This window comes from Drosophila navojoa, chromosome 5, assembly GCF_054131105.1.
Source record: "Drosophila navojoa isolate 15081-1374.11 chromosome 5, UAZ_NAV_1.0, whole genome shotgun sequence".
Lineage (NCBI taxonomy): Eukaryota > Metazoa > Arthropoda > Insecta > Diptera > Drosophilidae > Drosophila > Drosophila navojoa.
Window position 1 is genome coordinate 19,732,808 of NC_142893.1, and position 23,684 is coordinate 19,756,491.

The 23,684-nt window shown below is 39.8% G+C and overlaps 3 protein-coding genes across 4 annotated transcripts; 2 read left to right on the top strand and 1 right to left on the bottom strand.

The window, feature by feature from the left end:
* Positions 1-29: 29 nt before the first annotated feature.
* Positions 30-3,000, top strand: LOC108654550 (uncharacterized). Of its 2 annotated transcripts, none has more exons than XM_018106000.3 (3): positions 30-305; positions 989-1,144; positions 1,198-3,000. In XM_018106000.3, exons 1-3 carry the CDS (start codon positions 303-305, stop codon positions 2,533-2,535), a joined length of 1,497 nt encoding a protein of 498 aa, XP_017961489.1. In that variant the 5' UTR covers positions 30-302; the 3' UTR covers positions 2,536-3,000. The 2 variants fall into 2 exon arrangements, with proteins under 2 accessions (XP_017961489.1, XP_089117659.1); XM_089261533.1 differs by lacking the exon at positions 30-305 and adding an exon at positions 334-687.
* A 1,071-nt stretch (positions 3,001-4,071) lies between these two features.
* On the top strand, positions 4,072-7,589 carry NaPi-T (Na[+]-dependent inorganic phosphate cotransporter). The gene is made up of 7 exons (XM_018105999.3): positions 4,072-4,265; positions 4,549-4,820; positions 5,263-5,508; positions 5,608-6,063; positions 6,129-6,261; positions 6,987-7,228; positions 7,285-7,589. The coding sequence occupies exons 1-7, from the start codon at positions 4,259-4,261 to the stop codon at positions 7,519-7,521; spliced, it is 1,593 nt and encodes a 530-aa protein (XP_017961488.1). The 5' UTR covers positions 4,072-4,258; the 3' UTR covers positions 7,522-7,589.
* A 14,728-nt stretch (positions 7,590-22,317) lies between these two features.
* On the bottom strand, positions 22,318-23,466 carry LOC108655256 (uncharacterized). Its single transcript, XM_018107005.3, has 2 exons — positions 23,297-23,466; positions 22,318-23,201 (listed from the first exon to the last, which is right to left on the bottom strand). Exons 1-2 carry the CDS (start codon positions 23,318-23,320, stop codon positions 22,569-22,571), a joined length of 657 nt encoding a protein of 218 aa, XP_017962494.1. The 5' UTR covers positions 23,321-23,466; the 3' UTR covers positions 22,318-22,568.
* Positions 23,467-23,684: the final 218 nt, after the last annotated feature.

The window sequence follows — 23,684 nt, forward strand, 5'->3', positions numbered from 1 at the left end:
CAGTCGTTCGCTGGTAGGTTGCATGCGCACTGGCGAGACAGAGACAGAACGTTGGTGAGACCGTCAACGAGACGAACGCACAGCGCAAACCCATACAGTCGCACACATAGCAGCAACAATACGCACACACACACACACATAGTCAGCCAAGCTACAGAGTAGCGACTACGACAATGTTGGAGGAGTGCAGCTGTGAAAAATTAAACAAAAGTGCTAAATTTGATTGTTAAATAGTCAGCGGCAGTGGAAACAAAACATTCAACATTTCCAACCAACGCAGATTCTTAAAGAAGCTCGTCAACATGGTAAGAAGGCAGTGAGCGCTGCTTCTAGTTGGATTCATAATCAAAATCCCAATCAAATCGCTTGTCTGTGCCTAGTATCCAGTGTGTGTGTGTGAGTCTGCCAGTGTGCCAGTGTTGGTGTGTGTACTGCGTGCGTCCATGGTATAAAATTCTATAAATTGTGTACGCTGCTTGTCTAGCGGTCCGTCAAGACAGGTGGGGGTCACCGTTGGGACTCGCGTAACCAGTAAATGCTCTGGTTGTGAATATTTGGCAATCAATGTTGTTATAATTACGATTGTTAACCAGAAGCTGCGACTTGGCTAAGACGTAATGCCGGCTTTAATGCCCTTATCCAAACGCGAAGGGCGTCTCGTGAAATTGCGACGGAGAACTGCTAAACGTGAACTTACTTCATTTCCGTTGCTCTCCATTTGACCTTTGATAATTCGCGGAGATATACACGATGGTATTTTGCAATTAAATCTGAACAGTTAATGAAGGAAAATACAAACAATTCCGCATTCAATGCCAATTCTGTTATTTAACAGAGCTGCCACAATGTTAACATAACAGCTGATGTAAACTGCGATAGCAATATGAAGTAATTGCAAAATGCAGTTGTAATTTGGCTGATATGAGAAACCGTCTTACTCTTGCCTCTGCCCTGCAATCCAATTATCACGACTTTCCATATTTTAAAGGATCGAGTTACAAAGCCGCAGAAGAAGATGCTCATCACATTGTTGCGCGAGACGAAATACATGGAGGGCAAGAAGGAGAAGGAATGGTATTGGGAGAAGATCCAAGCGGCGCTCAATACCATCGGGCCCAAGAAGACCATCATCCAATGGAAGAAGGTGAGTATCTATGCCAGCCAAGGTTTCGTTTTCCTAATCTCTTTCTCTTGTAGTGCTGGCGCGATATGCGTTTGACGACCCGAAAGAAATTGGCGGAGCTGAAGCGTTGCCAGCTGTCCGGTGGGTCGCCGCCACCGGGCATTGAGTTGAACCAGGAGGATAACGACATAATTGATATAGTGGGCACAGAGTACTTTTACGAGGAAATGAACGGGGAGCTGAAGCCGGAGAACTTTATGACTGGCTTCGACTACGTGCCGGAGCACTTTTGCGATGCCATACTGACGGCTGCTGCTGGACAGCAGCAGCAGCACATGCAACACCCTAAGGATCCCCAGTCGCACAGTGCCCAGCAACCGCAGGATCATCACACCAATGATGGCGAGACAAACGATGCGCCAGGCTCTTCGAACGGTGGCTCCTACCAGGGCCAGAACGTGACCCAGCTGCAGCCGCATAATGGGGGCGGAGGTGGCGAGCACAGCAATGGCAACAGCACGCAGCCGCATCCTGGCATGCCCCAGCATCCGGCCTTTCATGGTGGTCTGCATCCGCATCTGTTGCGGCGACAGCACACAAATGCGTCACTGCAGCGGGAGTCGCCGTTTGAGGAGAAGCTGCTGCAGTTCATGCAAGATGCGTTTCCCAAGAAGAGCAAAAAGCGCAAGCAGCGTGATCCGGATAAGCTGTTCCTTCTCTCGCTGTACGAGGAGATCAAACGAGTGCCAGAGGAAATACGGCTGGATGTGAAGTCTGAGCTGATGCAAATCCTAAAGAAGTACCAAAAGAAGTCACCAGTCAAGGCGGAGAAGTCCTCGGCCTCAACCTCCTCTGCCGCCAAGCAGAGCAGCAACAGCAGCAGCAGCTCCGCGTCCGCCCATCTGTCGCACAGCATGTATCAGCTGCAAAAGAAGTACGAGAAGGGCGAAAAGGAAGCGTCGCCGCAGTCACAGGTCGATCCGGTGCCACTGCATGCTCCACAGCAGATGCCACTGTTTCAGCTGCAGAAGAAGTACGAGGAGAGCGCCGAGAAGGTGCATCAGCAGCAGAGTGAGCAGCGCAAGCTAGAGGCAGCCCATCAGCAGCAGCACGCCGCTCACCAGCAGCCCCCGCCGCCCCCCAATGAGCAGCACTTGCATCATCCACAGATGGCGCACAATATCATGTTCCCGCTGGCCCAGTTGCGCAGCGAACAGCCGCCGGCGCAGCATCACGCCCATAATCCACACCAGCAGCAGCAGCAGCAGCAGCAGCAACAACAGCATCCCCACCAGCAACAGCAGCAGCAGCAGGCACAGCAGCACCATCCGCCAACGATCTTTGGCAGTGCTGCCAGTGCCGCTGCGATGAGCACGGACCGCCCAGCGATGTCCTACGAGAATGTCGGGTGAATGTTGAGCCGTCTGTGGGAAGCCACTTGTGGAGCGCGCCCTTCGACGGTGTCCCCCACGACGGCAGACGCGCACAACTGTTAGCACCAAGCTAAATAGCAACCAGCTACTGTTTCTTACCCATCCGGCCCAGCTCATAGCTCATAGCGCCCGGATGAGCTCGACGGGTAGAGATTGATCGAGCGCCACTAAATGCCGGAACTGTGTGCAAAACTGTTTCAAACATTAGGTTTTTACTCGTACATCTAATCCTTACGCTAGCCTATCACGTAGCCATGAAATGAATGATCTGCATGTGAATGCTGTTTGGTGCGATCCCAATGGCTAATCCATCAATAACTATCTATGTATACATAGTAATATACATAATAAGAGAATTAATAGAATTACATATTGAAATTGTGACTTGATTTTCAATTACAACAAATGAATTTAATATATGTATACAGAATACAAATACACCAACTGTAATTGTGTTATGAATGAGATTGAATGTGAATATGAATATGAGTATGAATATGATGCGATCAGACAGTTAAGCAATCAGATTAAAGTAGGCGCTGATCGGTTCAAAGGAATAATTAAGGGATCCATGGAATCACTTGGAATCATCCAATCTTACGTATATTATGCACTTTTGAAGTTTGACAAAGTATTTACAAGTATTTTATTATTTATTTATTTTATTAATATTATTATTGTAATGGGGTTCACTTAAAAGAGAAATTTGAAATCGTAAACAATTTTACCTCAAACATTAAAATACGTAAATAGTGTGAGGAAGCAAATGAATAGGTAAGGAAGATGAGATGAGATCATAAGATATGGATGTGTGCATGGTTTACTATACTAGACTATCATATCATATTATTGACTAAAAGCACATTGGAATTAGAGCACTTAGGTTACTCATTTATTAAGGTCAATAAATATAATAGATCAAGCAAATATATAGAGCGCCGATCACATTTAACTTTAACCTGAATTATCAGAGCAATAATGAAGAAAACATTTGAACCTTTTCTCAGATTTTTTGTAATATTTACAAATGCAAACAAATGTTATCTACTTACATTATCAGTTTTTGGATACACTATAGATCGCGCTGATTTCAAATATTTACATTTAATAGAGTAGGAAAAGAGTTTGCAAAACTATCTTGTGTTTGCACAGTTTGTTTTCGTTTCCTCCAACTATCGCATACAAATGGAAGACTTATTTAACTTTTTTGGTTACGAATTGAAAACTCATTGTTTACCTTCTTAACAAATCACACGCTCCTTGTGCACCTCAGGAGATAAGATTGTGTTTGGAGATGTGTGAATCGGCCAGACGATAAAAGAGATGTCAAGAAGCGACCCAGACGATATGTTAACACCGAGAGAATTGATCTTCGCGCGTCGGCAAGCGTACGCGAGCGCACGATATGACGATCGCTAATCTGGCCGCAGCCCATGTAGTATTATAAACGAGATTACGATCGTCGCGATAAACGGAGCTGAGAGCTGCAGCATAAAGCTGCTCGATGTGCACTTATCAGTTGCGTGGGATGTGTGGATGGGTTAGTGGGTGGCTCTAGCTACAAAGTGCCTAGGAATAGATACAGCTGCTGCCAGAGACCGAACGGATGTGTGGCGGAAAGATCTAGTTGAGAGTATCCTAAGCGCGGAAATATCCAAAGTTAATTTTTAAAGGCGTGATCTTTGGATATAACTATCATATCATGGCAGGTAAGATCGGCTTATATCTTGTCTCGCTCAACTGCAGCCCTCAGCCAAAGACAAATCATGTGGATCTGGGCCTTTGCGATCTGGTTCAAGATCCAACTGCTATAACCACAAGCTGCCTTGGCAACGATTGCTACTGCAGTTCGGTTCACATTTCATTTCACGTTTTGTTTTCGATTGCGGCAAATGCCGAGCTATGCTAATGGCCAATCACCTATGAAAGGTGTCTCTTTGTGTGCATCCATATCATTATCATTTCAAATATTATCATTTCGTCTCATTGCAGTCGAGGCGCGCACTGTGCTCTGGTACATGACATTCATAGGATTCATTGTCAACTATATGCTGCGCATCAATTTGAATATCACCATTGTCGATATGATCGCCGGCGTCAATGGGCGAACGACCTTAGCACCGCCCACTAATGCCACCATCAATGCGCTGGGCACTAACAAATCGGACTTCCTGGCCTCTGTCGCACCTGCCGTAGCCACGGCGAACAGCACCGATCGAGTCGAGCGATATTCGTGGGAGCGTCAGTTTCTAGATTGGGCAAAAGTGAGTATTTCTGGTCGAGTGGGTCACTGATTGATTGAGTGGTTGCGTGATGCATATGTGACGCATAGGGAAATATTTAATCTGCAATTGGTTTGATTAACTTTATAAAGTAGTTGTATTTATGGTGTTTATACTTTGACCCATTCAATCTGGGAATTCGGAGATTTGTCTGTCTGACTTTTGTGTTATCGCACAGCTAATAAAATGCATCTAAAATCATAGATAATTAATTACGTATTTCGAAATGAGGCGCCAGACGAAGAATCGATTCTTCGGGTCTGAATTCACGATAGAGTAGTAAGAGTGGAGTGGCTGAACTAACTCATAGAATGACTGAAGATATCAAGATTTCTTTACCATATTGTAACTTGTCATTGGTCCAATATTTAATTCTATTGCTTTTAATATTTAATTGTAATATCATTGATCCACATATCTGCAGATCGACTACGAGCGAGATGGATTCCATTGGAATGAAAAAGAGCAGAGCAATTTGTTGGGCTCCTTCTTTTGGGTGCATTGGTTGTTGCAGCTGCCCGGCGGAATTCTGGCCCGTAAATATGGCACAAAGCTCGTCTTTGGACTGGCCAATGGCGTTGGGGTATTTTGCTGCTTTCTAATTCCGATATTCTCCTATTGGAGCTATTCCGCTCTGCTCTGGCTGCGAGTATTTCAGGGACTCGTTACTGTAAGTGTATACAAAAAATATAAAAATTATTTATTACGATTTTCACATATCTAAACTTTTATCCAAAATCTCATATGTGTATTTCATACCCTCTTTCAGGGTTTGGCTTGGCCCTCGATGCATGTGATGACTGCCAAATGGATTCCGCCCAACGAGCGCAGTAAATTCGTTAGCGCCTATTTGGGCAGCTCTGTGGGCGTGGCAATGTTCTATCCCATATTCGGTTATGTCATCGCCTGGACATCCTGGGAGTGGGTATACTATATCTGCGGTATATTCGGGATGTTGTGGTTCGTTGCCTGGCAATTCCTGGTCTTTGACAGCCCTGCCGAGCATCCACGCATAGCGCAATCGGAGCGGCGTTATATTGAGAAGTCGCTGGGGGCGTCGGTGCACAGTAGTTCACCAGGTCCAACGCCATGGCGACAGATAGCTACCTCGAGGCCCGTCTGGATGAATGTGGTGGCTCAGTGGGGTGGCATCTGGGGTCTGTTCACGCTGATGACACATGGACCAACGTATTTCCGCCTGATCCATCACTGGGACATACGTGCAGTAAGCTAATCTGTGTCAGCTGAGGCTATTGCTATTGATAAAACTTTGCTTCTTATCTCTTGCAGACGGGCTTCCTCTCGGGCATGCCACATCTGATGCGCATGATTTTCGCTTACTGCTTTTCCATGTTTGCCGATTACCTGCTACGCACGGATCGTCTGAGCCGCACCAATGTTCGCAAGCTGGCGACGGGAGTTTGTAAGTGGAAAATTAATGTCACAAGGAAAATCCAAATCAATTACTAGATATAGATATACTCTTGATATGTAAATACGTATGTGCTTATACATATGTACGTATCTAATTACGTAGTCACAGTCCAGAGATATAATATGAAGTAATGTAGCTTTTACAATCTGAGCTTGCACCAATTGCAACAACGCAACTCATAGATACCTACATATGCATATATACACATACGTATAAGTGCCTATACGCTCGTATGCAAGTGTATATGCATGCTTTATTACTCTTCTTCGCTAATCCACAAATAGTCATGCTTAAGTGACATTCTTACGAGCTTTATGAACGATTTACTTCACACTCAGAAGAGAAGATATGTAACGGAAGATGTAAAAGCTTTAATTGCTGCTTAGGTAAACAGGAGTATATGTACACACACACACAAAAATAACAGAAAGTTGTGAGAGTAGGGCAACAAGGCAATGTACACATACTTATGCATATTTTAGAGAGCAGTGAGGGGAGTGAGCAAGACAATGTTATATTAATTGTGAGCGTCCATCTCGCTCGATCACACTAGTCTTGAAAGCTCTCTCAGTGAGTGCGTAAGATAATAAGGAAGAGTAGCAAATAAAGAGTTGAATTGGTGGTGGGAGCGGACACAGACATATTTACATACATACATGCATACACACAAAATTCGCTTTAGGTATATTCTTAATATTTGTTGTTGCTTACAGGCTGTGGCGTAAAGGGCTTGGTGGTGCTGGCTCTGGCCTACTTTGGCTATAATGCAACAGCGGCCATTGTACTGGTGGCCGTGGCCACAATGTTCCATGGCGCCGTCTCCTCTGGCCCACTTGCCTCGATGGTGGATCTGTCGCCCAATTATGCTGGCATTGTGCTCGGAGTGAGCGGCATGATCGGCGGCATGCCCGGCTTTATATCGCCCTACATAGTGGGCATCCTAACCCAGGGCAATGTGAGCATTACGCAGTTAAAGTTTAAGCTTTCACTCATTACGACTCTCTTCTGCAGCAAACGATTGAGGCCTGGAAGAATGTGTTCATGCTGACTGCCGCCATGCTCATTGGCAGCGGCGTCATCTACGTTTTCTTTTCCGAGTCCACGCTGCAGCCCTGGAACAGTGGCCGTCACGCTCTGCCCGAGGCGGGACTCAAGGAACTGCAAACGTTCGAGGAGAAGCTGCCCTTGCAGAGCGTTGCAACGGAAGAGGCCAGTGCAGCGACGCAGCCAGTCAAGAGCAACAACTGATAATCAGCTGGTGTGGGTGGCATTTTAATTGCCATAAGTCCATTTTAGTTACAGCCCTCGGGCAAAGGCCTTTGCCTTTGCAAAGTGTTATCAGATTCTATTTGCAAGATTGTAATTAAATCTAAACTAACTATAAATGATATTTTTATGCATACATATACATATGTATTTATGTATTTTTGTATGAATATACATACATACGTACATTCGTATGCCTGCACACGAGTATTCTATAAAACTTTGTGTGGCTGATCTTCGTCAATAAAATGTGGAAGCTGAATGTAAATAAACACAACATAATTTATGACGGCCCCTAAAGCCCCCTTCACTGCAGTGTTAACGGAAGCTGCGAATTTGTTTTACGATCGTTTAGCAAAACAAGTAAACGACAATGCTCGACCATGAGATACCCTGTAGCTTGTACTAAAATTTAATTATTCATATATTTTGGGTAATTTTAGAATTGGCTAAATTTGAAAATATTCATCAAATATGATTTTTATACTAGAATTTATAATCATAATTTAGAGTATCATAATAAAACTATTAAACTCTAACATTGAAATGACCTAAGGGTAAAATTACGTAGATATCAACAACTCGGATAGTTCATTTGCTATTTTGTACAGAAACTCTTGAGATAAGCAAAGGTAAATATTTTGTAAGCAGTTCCCAAGCTAGATAAAGCAGGGCAGCAAATTGTGTGCTTTGAGTTATGAATAGGAAAAATTACTGTATCAGGTGAATATATGTATACTGTACATACAAACTTATTATTGGAGCTAATGAGATATTTGCAATCACAGTTTTAATGATTTATATAGTAAGTTTTCCTATACATAGTAAGAATATTAAATTTTATGCAATGCATTGAACACTCTACAATTAAAGACGTGAATCTGAAGCTCCTATACTTAATATATTTATATACCTATATACATATATCTAAATGTATATCTAAGTTCTTGCTTAACTGCATAGACTGACTCTCTGTCTGACGACCCCAATGAACTGTCGAATTTGCAGTTAATAATTGTAATTTAAATCAAAACTGATTGAAGCGTAAAATCGTTTTTGCCCTTTGCAAAACACGCCGGAGTCGCATTCATGTTACGTTACGCATTGGTCGCTCTCATTACTCATACTACGTGGTGTACAATTGGATGCGATTGCCAGGCTGGGCCCTGGCTCATAGAAGCGCCCTTTAGGCCATTGGTAATGGGCGAGGGCAATAGCAATCGTTGTTTTCTGATTCGAAGTCATCTTTGGGCTTTTGCTTGGCATTCAGTTCATTGGCGTCCATTTCGGATTGCACTCGAGGGAGTCGTAGATGCTACTTCGGCCACTCACTAGGCCACTTCATCCGTTTGTGGCCCTCAACTAATCCAGTCAATGTCTTGCCACTTGATCCAACGAGCCAACTGATAGAGATTAATTGGTTTCCCGTTACACGATTCGCTTGCAGCATTCGTAATGGCAGTTCGGAAGAAGGTGCCAAATGCCAGTCGAATAATGCGATTATATAACACCATCAAGCGACCCGTTTAGAGGGCAAACTCGAAACTGAATGGCAAAAAAATTGAAAACCAAAGCAAAAGAACGGTAACTGTAACTGTAAATGCTACTGTAATTGTGTATGTGTATGTGAGCACTCCCTTTGCCGCACTCTCATAATCTGATCATCTTTAATTTTCCATTCAGTTATTTATTCATATAAGAAATTATCGCTTATTTAATCGCATATTCGAATGCCAAGTGAGCTTTATTCGCAAATCCTCATTGAATGTGAAGTGTACTTAACGTTAGCTTCGCTCCCCTTCTCTTTCTCTGTCTCCCTCTCTCTCTCATCTCTTTATTTCGGCAAAGTACTTACGTGCTTTTGCTTTGCCATTACGTTTATCAGCCGACGTGCTTTCGAACCAATTCTTAAGAGACTCACGGTTGCTGCCTTTGCGTGGCTGTCATTGCTGTAAACAACAGTTATCTGCAGGGCTTGCAAACAACGGGACAAACAAAGAGCGCGTCTAAGCGCAACTTCACAGAGCCGCGACACACAGGAGGAGGTTGCTCCGGTATATTAAAAAAAAAAAACAACTGCGAAAACAAAAAATATCGCGCTCGTATAATAAATGTAGCACGGATTTGCGAAATTCCGCCGAACTCAAACTCGGGGTCTGCTAGGCAGGAAGTAAATTCAATCGTAAACAACGCAATCAAAAATTCATTCAAACGAAGCATTAACGCTTATTCCGTTTAGCCAGCCCCCTCTCAAGCCGCTGGTAGTGGTATGGGACGGGGTGGCTGCGTAAGGGGGTGTGGCCCGGGATTGGGCTCGTTTGTCTCGCGCTGTCTCATTGTCAAAATGCAACAGGGCGGGTGCTTGAAAAGCCAAAAAGCGTGCAGTTGGCGAGGCGGAGTTTATACCCACTTTTAAATGTGACAAGCGGGTAGATTGAAAAAGTACATATATATTTGTCATAAAATGCGCGTCATGATTTTTTGTTTTACTCACTTGCATTTGCGCTCGCAATTACATATATTAAAGCTTTGAAGCCACCAGCCAAAAGAATAGATTAACAGAAACGTTGAACTTCACTGAAGAGAGGCGCTCTTAATAATAACATTGAGAGTGCAGCAGAAAAGCAGAAAAAGAGAGAAGCTAGTAAAAGAGAGAGCACTTCAATCGAAGAGCGAAGCGTGAATCAGCTTCTGACGAACGGAATGAGAGAGGATAATGAGAGCGCAAATAAATAATGAGTATAAATGCGAAGGATCTTAGCGCTGCTTGCTTTACATTAAAATTCAGGCTTAACATATTGGCTTTAAATTAAAGTAATATATAAAATTGTTTATTGAAGCAAGTACATAACTAATTTGATATTTATTATTTACCGTAAATTCTAAGACTGCTTGACTTTTTAATACAAACACATTAAAGTTTTATATAGGGTATTTTTTGGTCTATCAAGCTTCAACAATCTTCTTTTTTTTTAATTTTCAATGTTGCCTGGCATTTTTGCGCCACTTAGGCAGGTACATTTGTTATGTGGGCACGAGCAAGAGCCAGCGAGTATTTTGTTTGTATTTTTTTTTAGTTCCGGACACGTCGCTTCATAATTTTCCATTTCCATTCAAATGCCACGTTAAATGAAACCACGAAGAGCGACGAATAAATTTGTGCACTGTGCGCCCAGTGAATACGCATGAAAATGTGGGCGGATGCGTGGGGCGTGGCTCGGTTAGCGTACCTGTTTGCATGAGAAATTCAGGGACACGTGTGCCCATGTGCGTTTGCTTGTGTGTGTGTGCGTGTGTAACAATGGTGTATAAGTATCTGTGGCAATAAATTTAATTTGCCCAGCAAAAACATCGCAAATCCATTTTTTATGCCATAAATTCCCTTGTTCCCATGTGCATTGGGCTTGCAACGGATTAATGGATGTGCGAACATGTACATATGTACATATGTATGTATGCCTGTGTGTTATGGCAAAGGTATGCAAATAAGACAACGGCACAACAGCATACAGTTTCTAACCAGTTTAATACACTCGGTGTTCTGGTACTTTATTTCTATACAATTTTAACTGGCCATGCATGACTGCCTACATATGGTAAATAAATATGTATATACGAATGTGTGTTGTAATATATAACCTATCTATGTTTAATTCAGTTTATTTTTCATAAATCATATCAGTTAAAAAAAGATTTATAATAAATAAAGTATTCTTCTGAACCATACCAGGTTAAACAAATATTTCTTTTTATAATCATAGTCAATCTAAGTTCAATTAATAATAATAAATAAATTATTTATTATATTTATAATGTAGAACATCAGCTATAAATCTGATTAAAGATTCGATTATTATTTAATTTAGTTCGAGATTCGTTAATGCATAGACTGTGAACTTATTTATTAGCATCAAATATTCTCAAGACTGGGCAGCATTCAGCATCTATCTTTAATTTACACAGCAACTGTCTTGACTCTGCTGTCCTAATGGAACAGGAGCTGCTTCTCCTGAGTCTGCTATACTATAATGAGAACGCCCACTCAATCATAAATATTATTAATAATGTGTGGGGTTTGCGTTTCTGTGGGTTTTCGCTGTGGCTTTCTATGTTTGCTTTGCTCTTTGCACTGCTCCAGCCTCGGGGCCAACTTTAGTTTGGCTCAACTAAAGTTCAGCGCCCAAAAACTTTGTGCCACGGCCAAACTCTGAGGTGGGGTTCAGCTGCACCGAAGTTTGTTGAGAACTACCTTGGGCAAACATATCCGAAAACTAACAGAGCATATGTATTAGATGTATGCATGTATATACATATTTATATTTGTGTGTGGGAGTATAGAAATATATGTTTACTGAAATGTCTCTGACTCATATTATTTTCTTAAATATAAGAAAAACACTTTGCACGTTTCCTTTAGCAGCGGCTGCCAAATTAAAGTTGTCACATTAAGCAAATGAAGCAGACTTTCTCTATGTGTGTGTGTGCGTGTGTGCGTGTGCCAGTTAAAAGCATCCTCATTTTAATCTTGAAGAAATAACTTTGGCGTTGGCGATGATAAATCATAAACAGCCCCCAATGCTGGCAGAGGCCAAAAAGTCGACAGCCGGCTGAGCTCGCTCGAGTTCGAGCAGGACATACCGTACGGTATTTGGTACGTGGCTCGTGGTCGCCCGGACCCAGCAACAATATGTGAATATGTTATTTGTTTTGGGAATTGTGAAAATCTCAACAGGTCCCCGCACTTTGCATATTATTTTTAATACGAGCTCGACAGCAAGTCGTGCGCATTCAGGCAACAACGTCTCCAGCATCTTCACCGACTCTCCGACAGCGACTCCATCTCCATATCGAGCTTAAATTTGGTTTCCTGTCAGGTCAGCCAATTGACAGTGCCAGGTTCTTGTGGCTTACCACTACATGAGCCCACAATTTGTGTGCGTCCTGTTTGCCTAGACTTTCGAGTGGGCTCCCCCGAATCCAAGCTGGACGAATGAGCTCCATTCATTATGTAACCAAATATTTACACTCACACACACATACACACAATTATTCTCATGATGTGCTGTTGCTCCTTGGCGACTTGGAAATAAAAATCTTTCGAGTAATTGCGCAAAATTTGCAGCTTTTAATGAGTATTGTAAGAGAGTCTGATGATAGCAATAGTTTTTAACACATATATGATTTTATATTATTATATTACTTGTATATGTTCTTTGCAAGATGTATCGTCAACAACTATTTTGTACTTCTCTCATCATATATATTCTACAAAATTGATAGTACTCTCTGTTAAATATTAGAGATTCTAGAACCGTTACACAAAAAAGAATTCCTCACAATAGAGTTTGACTAAAAATAAGCAAAGCATAGGTGAAGCAGCAGTAGTATAGAATAACATAGTCGTAGCTCTTTTAATATAACTTTTAACGCTTTACGCTTTACAATATGATTTTGTCCTATTAAATTGCAATACTATTTCATAAGTGTTAGGGGAAACAAATAGCTCCAGCCTAAGATAGCGTAATCCGATTCCATATTTGACCATAAAATACCCTGCTTAGTGCTTGATGTTTATCTTTATTACTTCATATTGCCTGAGTTCCTAGATAGATTACACTTTGTTCATTCCCAGCAAATGCTATTGCCTATGAATTTTTTAGTTAAAGTCCATTAGAATAACTGACTTGAGCTCCTTTGGTAGTGTTGGGCAGTTTGGGCTATTGCACTGAGATTGACTTTTATGCGTCTGGTGCATTATTCATGAGTGCATGCAAATTGAATAGCAAGTGGAAACACGTAAATTTCAAGTGGCTTGGCGAGGTGAGGTGAGAGGGGCTGGGATGAGGCCCAACAACATGTGCTCCATTGTCAATGTGAATTACTCGAGCAGAGATAAGGAAACAAATTTCATGGCCTGTTCACCTTCACCGGGAGCATAGCAGAGCATTGCATAGCAAATATGTATATGTATGTATCTACATATGCACAAGTTCAATTCCCTTGATGCACATTCATTCTGATTATGCACATACACACATGTATATACACTCACACATATGCATATGTTAAGTTTCTGCGTTAGACGTTTTGGTTGCTGGCAAAGCCAACTCGAAGCACGAGTCGAAAAACCTACTCAGATTCAATTAAGCAACGCATACCGAAAGCCACAATTCAAAGTTGACGGCACACATTTTGGCTTTATTAAATTATCATTCGATTATGGCATTATGTTTTCCAATAGCACTGGGTATTGCAAATGGGCTTCAGATACCCATTCGGAGCGCTGAACTCCGGCAAATGCCAATTGCTGTTCTTACATAATGGCATATCCGGCGGAAGTTTAATGATACACTTTGCCAGCGGCTGGGGTTGTTGCGAAAACTCAAGAAAAACCCCTTTTCAACAAGAAACACCCTTTTCTTTACAGTTTCCACATATCCACACGGCTTGTATATGTTTTTGTATCTTTTGACTGCTTTTTATGCAGCGCAAATTGCCTTGTGATGAAAGTATCTGGAAGCACTTCATATGATATATGTATATATATGTGTAAGTATGTGTGTGTAGGTATATGCAGATCCATTAAATGTAACTGTTATTATCTCACGTACTGCCATTTTGGGAATTTTAAATATGAAAACTGCTCAAATTGTCCTCAAAATGGGCAGCCGAAACGAGCAAAAGGAGAGCCATAGAAATCGAGCATTATTACAGGTGTGGATGGTAATGCGCGAATAAAATGTAAATTACATTGATATACTGTGAAAACATTTCGCGTGATGTAATTTTTCATTTCAAATAACATTGTGGCATCTGTACAAATAAATATTCAATTAACTTGTATATTATGCTTGAGGAAATTTATATTATATTTATATATTTTTATATATATTATTATTTTAAATTTAACTGAAAGTTAAGTCAAAGCTAACGGAATTTTGTTGGTTTACTCCTTTATAAATTTGTTTTTTTTTTTTTTAATTCTTCAGTTCAAGAAGTTTATGACCAATCGCCTTTTAGATAAAAAGTTGTTGTAAGTGCAATAAATTATAGACAAATAAATTAATTTAATAATTGTATGCCAATTTTTATTTAGTTTGGCTTTTATCATTAATCTTTAATAGTTTATTTATTTATATTTTTTTTTATTTTTTACCAATAATGTGAATGCACGTACACCTACATATTACACTGCAATAAAAATATGCATATTTACTTTTTAGGTAACATTTAAATATTATTTTCTAATACATATATATTAGTATTTAATATTTTTATTATATAGGTTTTATTATAAATAATTAATTAATTTATTATTCGCTTCTAAATAGTATATTCTTTAAAAATTTTCTTTAATCTATTAAATGAATTAAAATAAAATAAATTAGCTGTATAATATATTTTTTAAATAATTTTTTTGAATCTCTTAAATGAATTGAAATAAAATAAATTTTCAGCTTTATGTATTTCGATTTCAATAAAATAATAAATAATATATTAAAATAATATATAAATAAAATATTAATTTATAATTCAAATAAAATATAAAATATATATTTTTTCAACTTATAATAAATAAAAATAATATTATTTATTTATATATAATATATTCCTTATATATTCTCTTAAATTATAGATATATAAAATAATAATAATAATTGAGTCAATAATATATTGAGTCTTTTAAATGAATAAAAATAAAATAAATTTGTACAATTATATATTTCGATTTTAGATACATATTTCACAACAGTTATATCTCGATAATATAAATCTAGCTTTGTCTCAGATTTGAGGAATATTGATGGCACGACTTATCGAATAATTCAAAGCGTTAGCTAGTCAGTTAGTCAGCATAAAACAGCCAAAGTTGGATATGATGTGTTGCAATCGAATTCCCCTTTGTCAAATGACAACAAAGTTAGAAAATAGAAAATTCTGGTGTCCGCCTGTGTCAGTTTTATGTGGGCGGCAATTCGGCCCTCGCCCAGCATCATCAATTGGACCAATTTGCCAATGAATGACCACTTCTAACTTCCACATTCGATTTCCGTGTTCCCAACTTCAGCTGCAACCCTTTTGCCGGATCCGGCACGGGAGTTGGAGTTGGAGTCGGAGTCGGAGTGGCAGTCGGGGCTGGGGTCGTCCATCACTTTGTATACCTCTGGGTGTTGGCCAACGCCAATCAAGCGCAAAACCATTTTGACATGGTTCGACATGCGAACGGATGGAACGACAGAGCAAATGGTTAGCCAACCACAAGCAAGTGGACAAAGCCAACAGCAACAGCACTTGGCCTGGCCTGGACAATGACAATTCAATTACAGAAATGAAAATACGGCCAGGCATAAAAATCAAATAAAAGCAGCATAAATTCCGGATAAGCAAATAAAATCTGTGTGTGGCCAATGTGGCGGACGGACTGGCTGCCGGCCCATTGCCAATGGGTGACGACTTTTTTCGGCCTGCGTTTTGTATTTTGATTAAGCTGGCCTGGCGCTGGGCCTTGCGGTCAATTGGCAATTGGCGCCATACGCACGTAGAGGACATTCAGCCCCGTTCGACATGGTCGCGCATAAAGTTCCCACGCACTCTTGTGAGCCCTGGACTGGGGCACGACCGGAAACCAAATTAATTTGGCTAAAAGTGCATGCAATGGTCACTTCACAGTTACTCGGACAGTGTGGCCCTGGGGCTGCGGTTGACACCTAATACAAGCTCATCTGCCCAAAATCCTCACGACTTGCTGTGCCTTAAAGCCAGCTCGAAAAGTACGGCATAAGTGCTGCAAATGAATTTGGGGAGGCGGCGCCTTGCGATTGAAAATTCATAGCCAAAAATTTATTCATGGCCTGCCCCCTGGCTCTGGGGTCGCATTAATATTTAAGCAGCCCCAGCCCCAGCCCCAGTCCGGCGGCGACTCCTGTCCGGACCACCTTTGCGGAGACGTCACAAACTTTCCGCATTCGACCCGCCGCTCTGTTCTCGGTGGCCAACGGAGCTGTCAGTAACAACGTCTCGAGGACATGAGGGCGCACTTTTTATGGCTTTAAGTTTTTCGCTGCCTATAAGAGGCAAGCATGTTACAGTGGTGCAAATGACACGGCAGGCATTTAAATAATGTAATGCAAATAATGTAATAAATATTCAAAAATATATTCTTGAATAAACTATATCAATATATCAATAGCATAAGATATGTATTGTGTAATTAAAACAATTAATTATTGCTGCTTGAATATTTATAAACTAAATATATAAAATATTATATATTTACCAGAAAACATACTTAAATTATATTGAATTAAATTATTTAATTCTTTAACTCTTTTTAGAATATTTATAATAATTATATAATTTTAGTCTTAACCTAATTTAATGTGTTTATTTGTATTTATTTTATAAATAAATAATAGCTAAAATAAATTATTTCATTTTTTGAAGCTTTTTAGAATATACAAAATATTGAATTTTCAAACAAATAGATATCAGGGAGGCGTCATATATATTTTTCTTTATTTGTATTTTTTCATAAATATATAAAATATTTGCAAATAATTTATTATATGTTTTTTTTTTTTAAATAGTTAACAATTGTTTAATACTACTAAACATTGCTTTAAATATGTCTTTATTATAATTTATGTATTATGAATTTTTTCAATTATATAAAGTAATTCATATCATACAATTTTTTTTTTGCATACACAATATCGCTTTGCGTCCCACTGTACCGTGCGACCCTTGGCTCCTTTGGCGTGGTCGGAGTCAACATTTAACCCGTCTGACGCTCGCATAATGTCACAGAATGCTCAAACTAAACATTAATTTTTGATAAAATGGCTTTCGACTCCCACGAAATAGTCTCGGTGTCTGGTTATTTCGATATTTAGAGGCCAAGTAAAGCGATATTGGAAAAGGGTCACAAATTTCACATTTGCACTTGGCCCTTGTCGCCAATGTCTTGTAGATAAATGTACTTGATTAAGCGGACATGGGGTGGGTGGGCCTATGCTGGGCTCCTCCCTGTTCTCCCTGTTCTCGCTGTTCTATTGAATCAAATTTGGCTGTATTATGGTTTTATTAATGCAATTTTTAGACTGCTTTCATGGCATTTTGGGCATTTGGACATTTGGGCATTTAGCCAGGCTAGGCCGAGCCGAGGTTTTTGGCCTCGAGCTATGGTCGCTCTTGTGGGCAGGTGGCTAACAAAAATTCATTTATTTTCATTTATTGTTTCACATTTCCCACAGGACAGCGGCAGTTGCAATTACCGCACTGCTCTGGAAAACTGGAAGCACAACGGCAAAGAGCACAAGAAATACACCCAAAATCAAATGGGAAAAAATTTGTCCGCGATGCGACGCACTGAGAAAAGTTTCGCCTTTTTTTTTTGTTTCTTTCCTCACACTCGTTGCTGAACCAAAAAGGGGTATATTGGTTTTCTGCATAGTTGTTTGAATTATTTGTATGCGGTTTAATTTGATATGATAATTATATCATACATATAATTATATTATACATATAGCTCTGGTCTCTCACATCTATTATTTTTGACTGTATTGAAGCTGAAGATTTAAAATGGGATATAAATATATTGCACTTATAAAAGTGCAGTCGAGTCCCGAAAATTGGAAATGGCTAAAGGATCAATTTTTCTTTCAATTTACACAGAAAATAAAATTATCGAAACTGGTTGAGAACGAATTTTTTTCAAGGGGATAGAATTATAGACTTGACTCTACTTAGCTTTGGGTTACTCATCTGTATCCTCAGTATATCAAACATACAAAATAGAGTATATATTGCATATATTGTAGGTAACTAAAACTATTACTTTTAGCCCTTTAATAGTAATATTTATGAAAAACTATTTCTTGCATAGTTTAAGTCTAAAATAGATAAAAATATTTAAATTAAGCAAATACATTGAACAAATATTAAATATTTAAGACATTTAAACGCAAGTTACATTGATAAATCTTTCTCTTTATCTCTACTAAATTATATAATGCCCTTGCTTATGCCATAAACGAGTATTGCAGCAGTCAGTTATACTCTCTCACTTGATTTTTTCTGTTGTATATTTTGGTCGTCGGGAGTGAGTTTTATTTACTTTTTACTGCCCAGGAGTGTTCATAATTTTGTTGACTTGTCGTGTAGATTGTAATTTTTACTGCAGGACAAGCGCAAATACATAATTGAATAACAGCAGCAGCAGCGGCAGCAGCAGTAGCCGCTCTCCAAGTCAAAACCCCAAGCTAAATTTCTTGACTGAGTTCCTTTTTTTGGTGCGTTAGAAAGGGTGCAGGATTCTAGATTGGCAGTCGCTGCAAAAGTTTTAATTCAATTTTTTCTGCGTTGTTAACTTGAGAAGCAGACGCTGCTGAAGTTGATTAATTTCGCATTTTTACGCTTGATTATAACCAGCCAGGCAGTCAGCCAGGCAGCCAGTCAGGCAGCCTTTCCCAGTTTTGCGTGGAATCAACTTTTGCTCCATTTCTTTCGTTCTTGGTGCTGCCAAGTTTTTGTGCTTGAACTTTTCCAGCACGCGAATCTTTTTTCGTGACTAAAATATGGCGTTGAATCCTTTGGGAAATTTCGAATATCACACTTTGTTCGTCATGCCTCCCATGTGTGTGTGTGTGTGTGTTTGCACACAAGCAATTCGTGCTGCCAGAGTTCATTACACATTCGCCCACACACACACACACACACACACACACACACACACACACATACATATATATGATGCGACTTACATACATAAAATGAAACGAAACGAAATGAAATGTCGAAATGAGCAAAAGTAATGAGAAAAGGCCCAAGAAATGATTAACCCATCTCAGTTAGCAGCCAGACAATGGGAGAGAGCGAGAGAGATAGATAGAGAGAGAGATGGCAACAAATTACACTGCACAACCCGGCAGCAAGTGCTACCTCCCCTCCTCCCCCATACTCCTGTCCACATTTATGCGGTTTCCCTACCCACAATATCATAATTATTACGAGAGCATCAATTTTTAGTGGTTGAGCTTGTGATTTTGCGCGTCCTTCGGCTCGACTTGGAGCTGGGCGTTCGTATGGGGCGGCACGCCGCAATTAATGATTGCCCGGGCAGAGGGGGCCTTGATTGAAGTGTGTCGATAAAATTGCACGTGTGATTTCCAATTAAAGCAAATTATTTGCTGGAGATAGATATTTGCGCTTTTCCAGTGAGTCATTTATAATATCTATCAAAATAACTATAAGTAGAGAGACAGATACTCTCTTTCGCAGTATTATTAATTAATTTTGATTTGATATTTATGATTAAGCATCAGCATATGTAGTACATATCTGTTACCTTATAGTCGTAACTATTCTCATCTAATTAAACATTTTCTAAGCCGCTTTTCTGACACTTTATAGTACTATAATATACTACTATTTTAATACTCCAATATACTGTAATAATTTGAGTATTATAACGAGTACTACATTCGAAAGAATAATAGCATTTGATGGAAATACAAAATTTTAAATAATTAATGTGAGTCATTTATCACAATTTTTTATCTCTTTCTCTCTCTCTCTCTCTCTCTCTCTCTCTCTCTTTCTTTTATAGTTTAAAGTATAAAAACTTGAACTTTGTTTATGATATTCAAGAAATTAAATGAGTCATTAAAAAATTAAAATAACGTAAACATAATTAAAATAACGCTTCTGGAGTTAATGAAATTTTGTTTTGCTTCTAGAATTAACAGACGATCAGTAAGATTGACGGATATACAAACAGATGAACATGAGCAGAGAGTTGTGTCTGCCTCTTCATGTTAACCTCTTCTTTTCAAAATTAATTATGATATTTATCAATTTGGGTAGTAATAATAATTATTAATCTGAATAAGAAGCAAAATAATTTTTGTTCGTCAACTCCACATATATTTTCTTATATATTCTATATATATTTTAAGTACATGAAAGACTCTTTTTATACCCTGAACCCATTGAAAATGGGAAATCAGGGTATAATGGTTTTGTTAAAAGTATGTAACAGGCAGAAGGAGGCGTGGCAGACCCCACAAAGTATATATATTCTTGATCAGGGCGACAAGCTAAGTCGATTTGGCCCTGTCCGTCTGTCTGTCCGTCCGTCCGTCCGTCCGTCCGTATGTATGAACGCGTCGATTTCAGAAGATATAAGAGCTAGAGACTTCAACTTTTTTTTAAAATGTCCGTATATATCACGCGCAGATCGAGTTTATCACTAAAAAACGATAGCTCATTCCGATATTTTTTTATCGATAAAAAACCTTATCGAAGATCACTTAAATAATTATATCGCCTACATCTTTCAAGCTAGAGTCTCCAAATTTAAAATGTATATTAAGATGAATTTTATACAATTTCGGTTTTTGTTAAAATTTACCCCCCACACCTAAATCCACCCCCTCACCCTCATCTTTGTAAAAGTCGTATATCAAATACTAGAGACTTGTGCTTCGGTATACACATTTATTTAAACATCATGATTACGTTCTGAAAGTTTCATTACGATCGTACGTCTAAAAATTAAATTATTCAACAAATAAGTTTTCATAATATTGCCACACTGCAGCGCAACCCAAGCGCAATCGCCTGTATATGTGAGTGTGTGTATATGCGTGTGTTTGTTTGTATGCGTGTGTGTGTGCGTGTATTTGTATGTATGCGTGTGTGTGTGTGTGTGCGTGTGTGTGTGCTAATTATTATTGAAATATCAGTTCCTTGTGGGGTTCAGGGGATCTCGTAGTCGAGCAGTCTCGACTAGAGCTTTCTTACTTGTTATTCTATTTGTCGTTCATTCGGGGTCCCAAAAATAATTGTTAGTCAATTTAATATTGAAACCTATTTAATTTCCTATATTAAACTCGATCATTTTACTATCGATTTATTGAAAATATAATTTGCATTATGTTTGACCAAATGAGCAAATAATAATAATGTTTAAGCATGCAGATTTTGTGACTTCACACTTTTATGGAAATTCAGATTATCAGCTGTCATGCATGATTCATAAGTCGATAAACTAAAAGATTTATCATTGAAATTCAAAAAAATAATAGGAAAAAGAATATTCGAAAAGATGAAAAAGAAATGCATAAATAAAACATGATTTTATATAAGTATTACATGATTTCCAATAAACTCTTCAATTTTTTATTGCTTTTCTGTCTGTTCTCTATTCTATCTCGAAGACAATCTGAAGCAATCTTAAGCAAAACAAAGAAAGCTATGCTAAAAGGTTCTAATTCTTAACATTCTGGAGAAAGTTGGCGAACCGTAACAGAATCGCCAAATAGTTTTCTATCTTCTCTTTGATGCATAAGAAAGCAGATAATTAATTTGCCATGATAGAATCGACGTAGAAACGCCGAAGAAGATGCGAAGATAGAAGATGATAGAAGGTGCTGACGATAAATCAAATTGTATCTATTGTTGTGTAGAGGCTACATGGGCAGAGGTATGTAAATGCGAACTTACCCACATGAATAACTACTTTATTCGAATTTGTCTCTTTAATTATACAGCATATCAAATGCTGTGATCCCGAATTTGCATATTATAGAGAGAAAAACAACAACAACAACAACAACTATGTAATTACGAGGCAAGAAATGAAGAATCGTCGACAATTAACTGTTTTGGTCGATGACTCAGAGCCAGGTTCGATCTTGGCCTGATGGGCGTCTGTCAACAACTGCCAGACTTGGAACCAAGGCCAAGTCAATGGTATGAGAGATCAGTTGAGATACATATGTAGCAATTTCGGTTTATTTTTGAGATACTTGTGCATGTACAATGGGTTGGGCACTTCAGGCGTTCAAAGCGTGTGTACATACACAATACATAATACGTATTCTCGTGTAATTATAGATAGATAGATATGTAGATATGTATATTGTGGTAATTAGCAATTATAATTATGGTGAATAATTTAATTAAACTAAGCATACAAAGCGCGCGCGTGCAAATCACAAATAATAAATGAAATATAAGCAGTAAAGCTACCGACTACCAATTACTTTGACTGGATCGACTGCCGCCTCGAAGCGCTGCGTGCGTGGTATGGGCTCGGCTTTGCTCTTGATCAAGTACTTGGCGAATTCGGCGGGCGAGCGGAAGGACTTGATGGGAAATTTGCCGAAGCGTCCGTTCGTCTTGGACAGCACATAGTAGATGGGGTAGGGTCCGGGCGACATCTGAACGGGCAGCGGCTCCACCGTGGCCGTGGCTGGGCTAGACTCGACCGGGTAGTGCAGCTGCTTCTGCTGCTTCCTTTTCAGCTTCTGCTTGGGAGAGGCTTTTAGTTCGGGCGTGTACGAGAATTTCAAAGCAGGCTGCATTGCTTCACCACTGGATTCGCTGATCCTCGGCCTTGGCCGCATACGCTTCGAGTCCATGTAGTTGCGTTGCCGTGAGCGCTGCTCGCCCCTTTGCAGTGTTTGGATCTGGAAGAGCTCCGAGTTCATGTGGCTGCCGGGTGTGCGGTCCGGCTTCAAGGGCAGCTCCACGGGTTTGACCCGGATGACCTTTTGTGTCTCATTCGCTATCTCGATTACATCCTCCTTGATGACATCCTTCTCTGGCAGCTCGGCCAGGCTTATGCACAGCATCACACCCAGACACGCGAGCAGCAGCTGAAAAGAGTGGGAAACAAAAAAAAGGGGAATAAAATCAATTCCAATTTAGGCACTCACCACAGCCCAACGCAGAGCCCATTCAAACAAATTACCAAATTCTGTCGAGGGGCAAACATTGTGTAAGCCAAAGCAGAGAGAATCGAATCTGAATACTACGTCGACTTGACTTGTTTCTGGTTGAGCTTCCAGCCGCGATCTGGCTCCCACTGCGAGCTTGCGACTTTAGTTAAATGCTGCCGTTTGACGACTGAGCTCTGATCGCGGCTGCCACCAACGCTGTAAGCTCCGCAGCAGCCGTCGATCTTGCCCTTCGCCTCTCGCCCCACCGTCGGCCGGCTAGCCCGCTAGCCCGCCTGTTATAGATATTCTCATAATGAAGTGGCCTTTTGTTGTTCGCGCTCTGTGGCAGCCAGAACAAATTATGAGCCAAATTTGTGTAGAGGTGAAGAATGTTAGTTTTTTTTAGTTTTTTTTTTATAT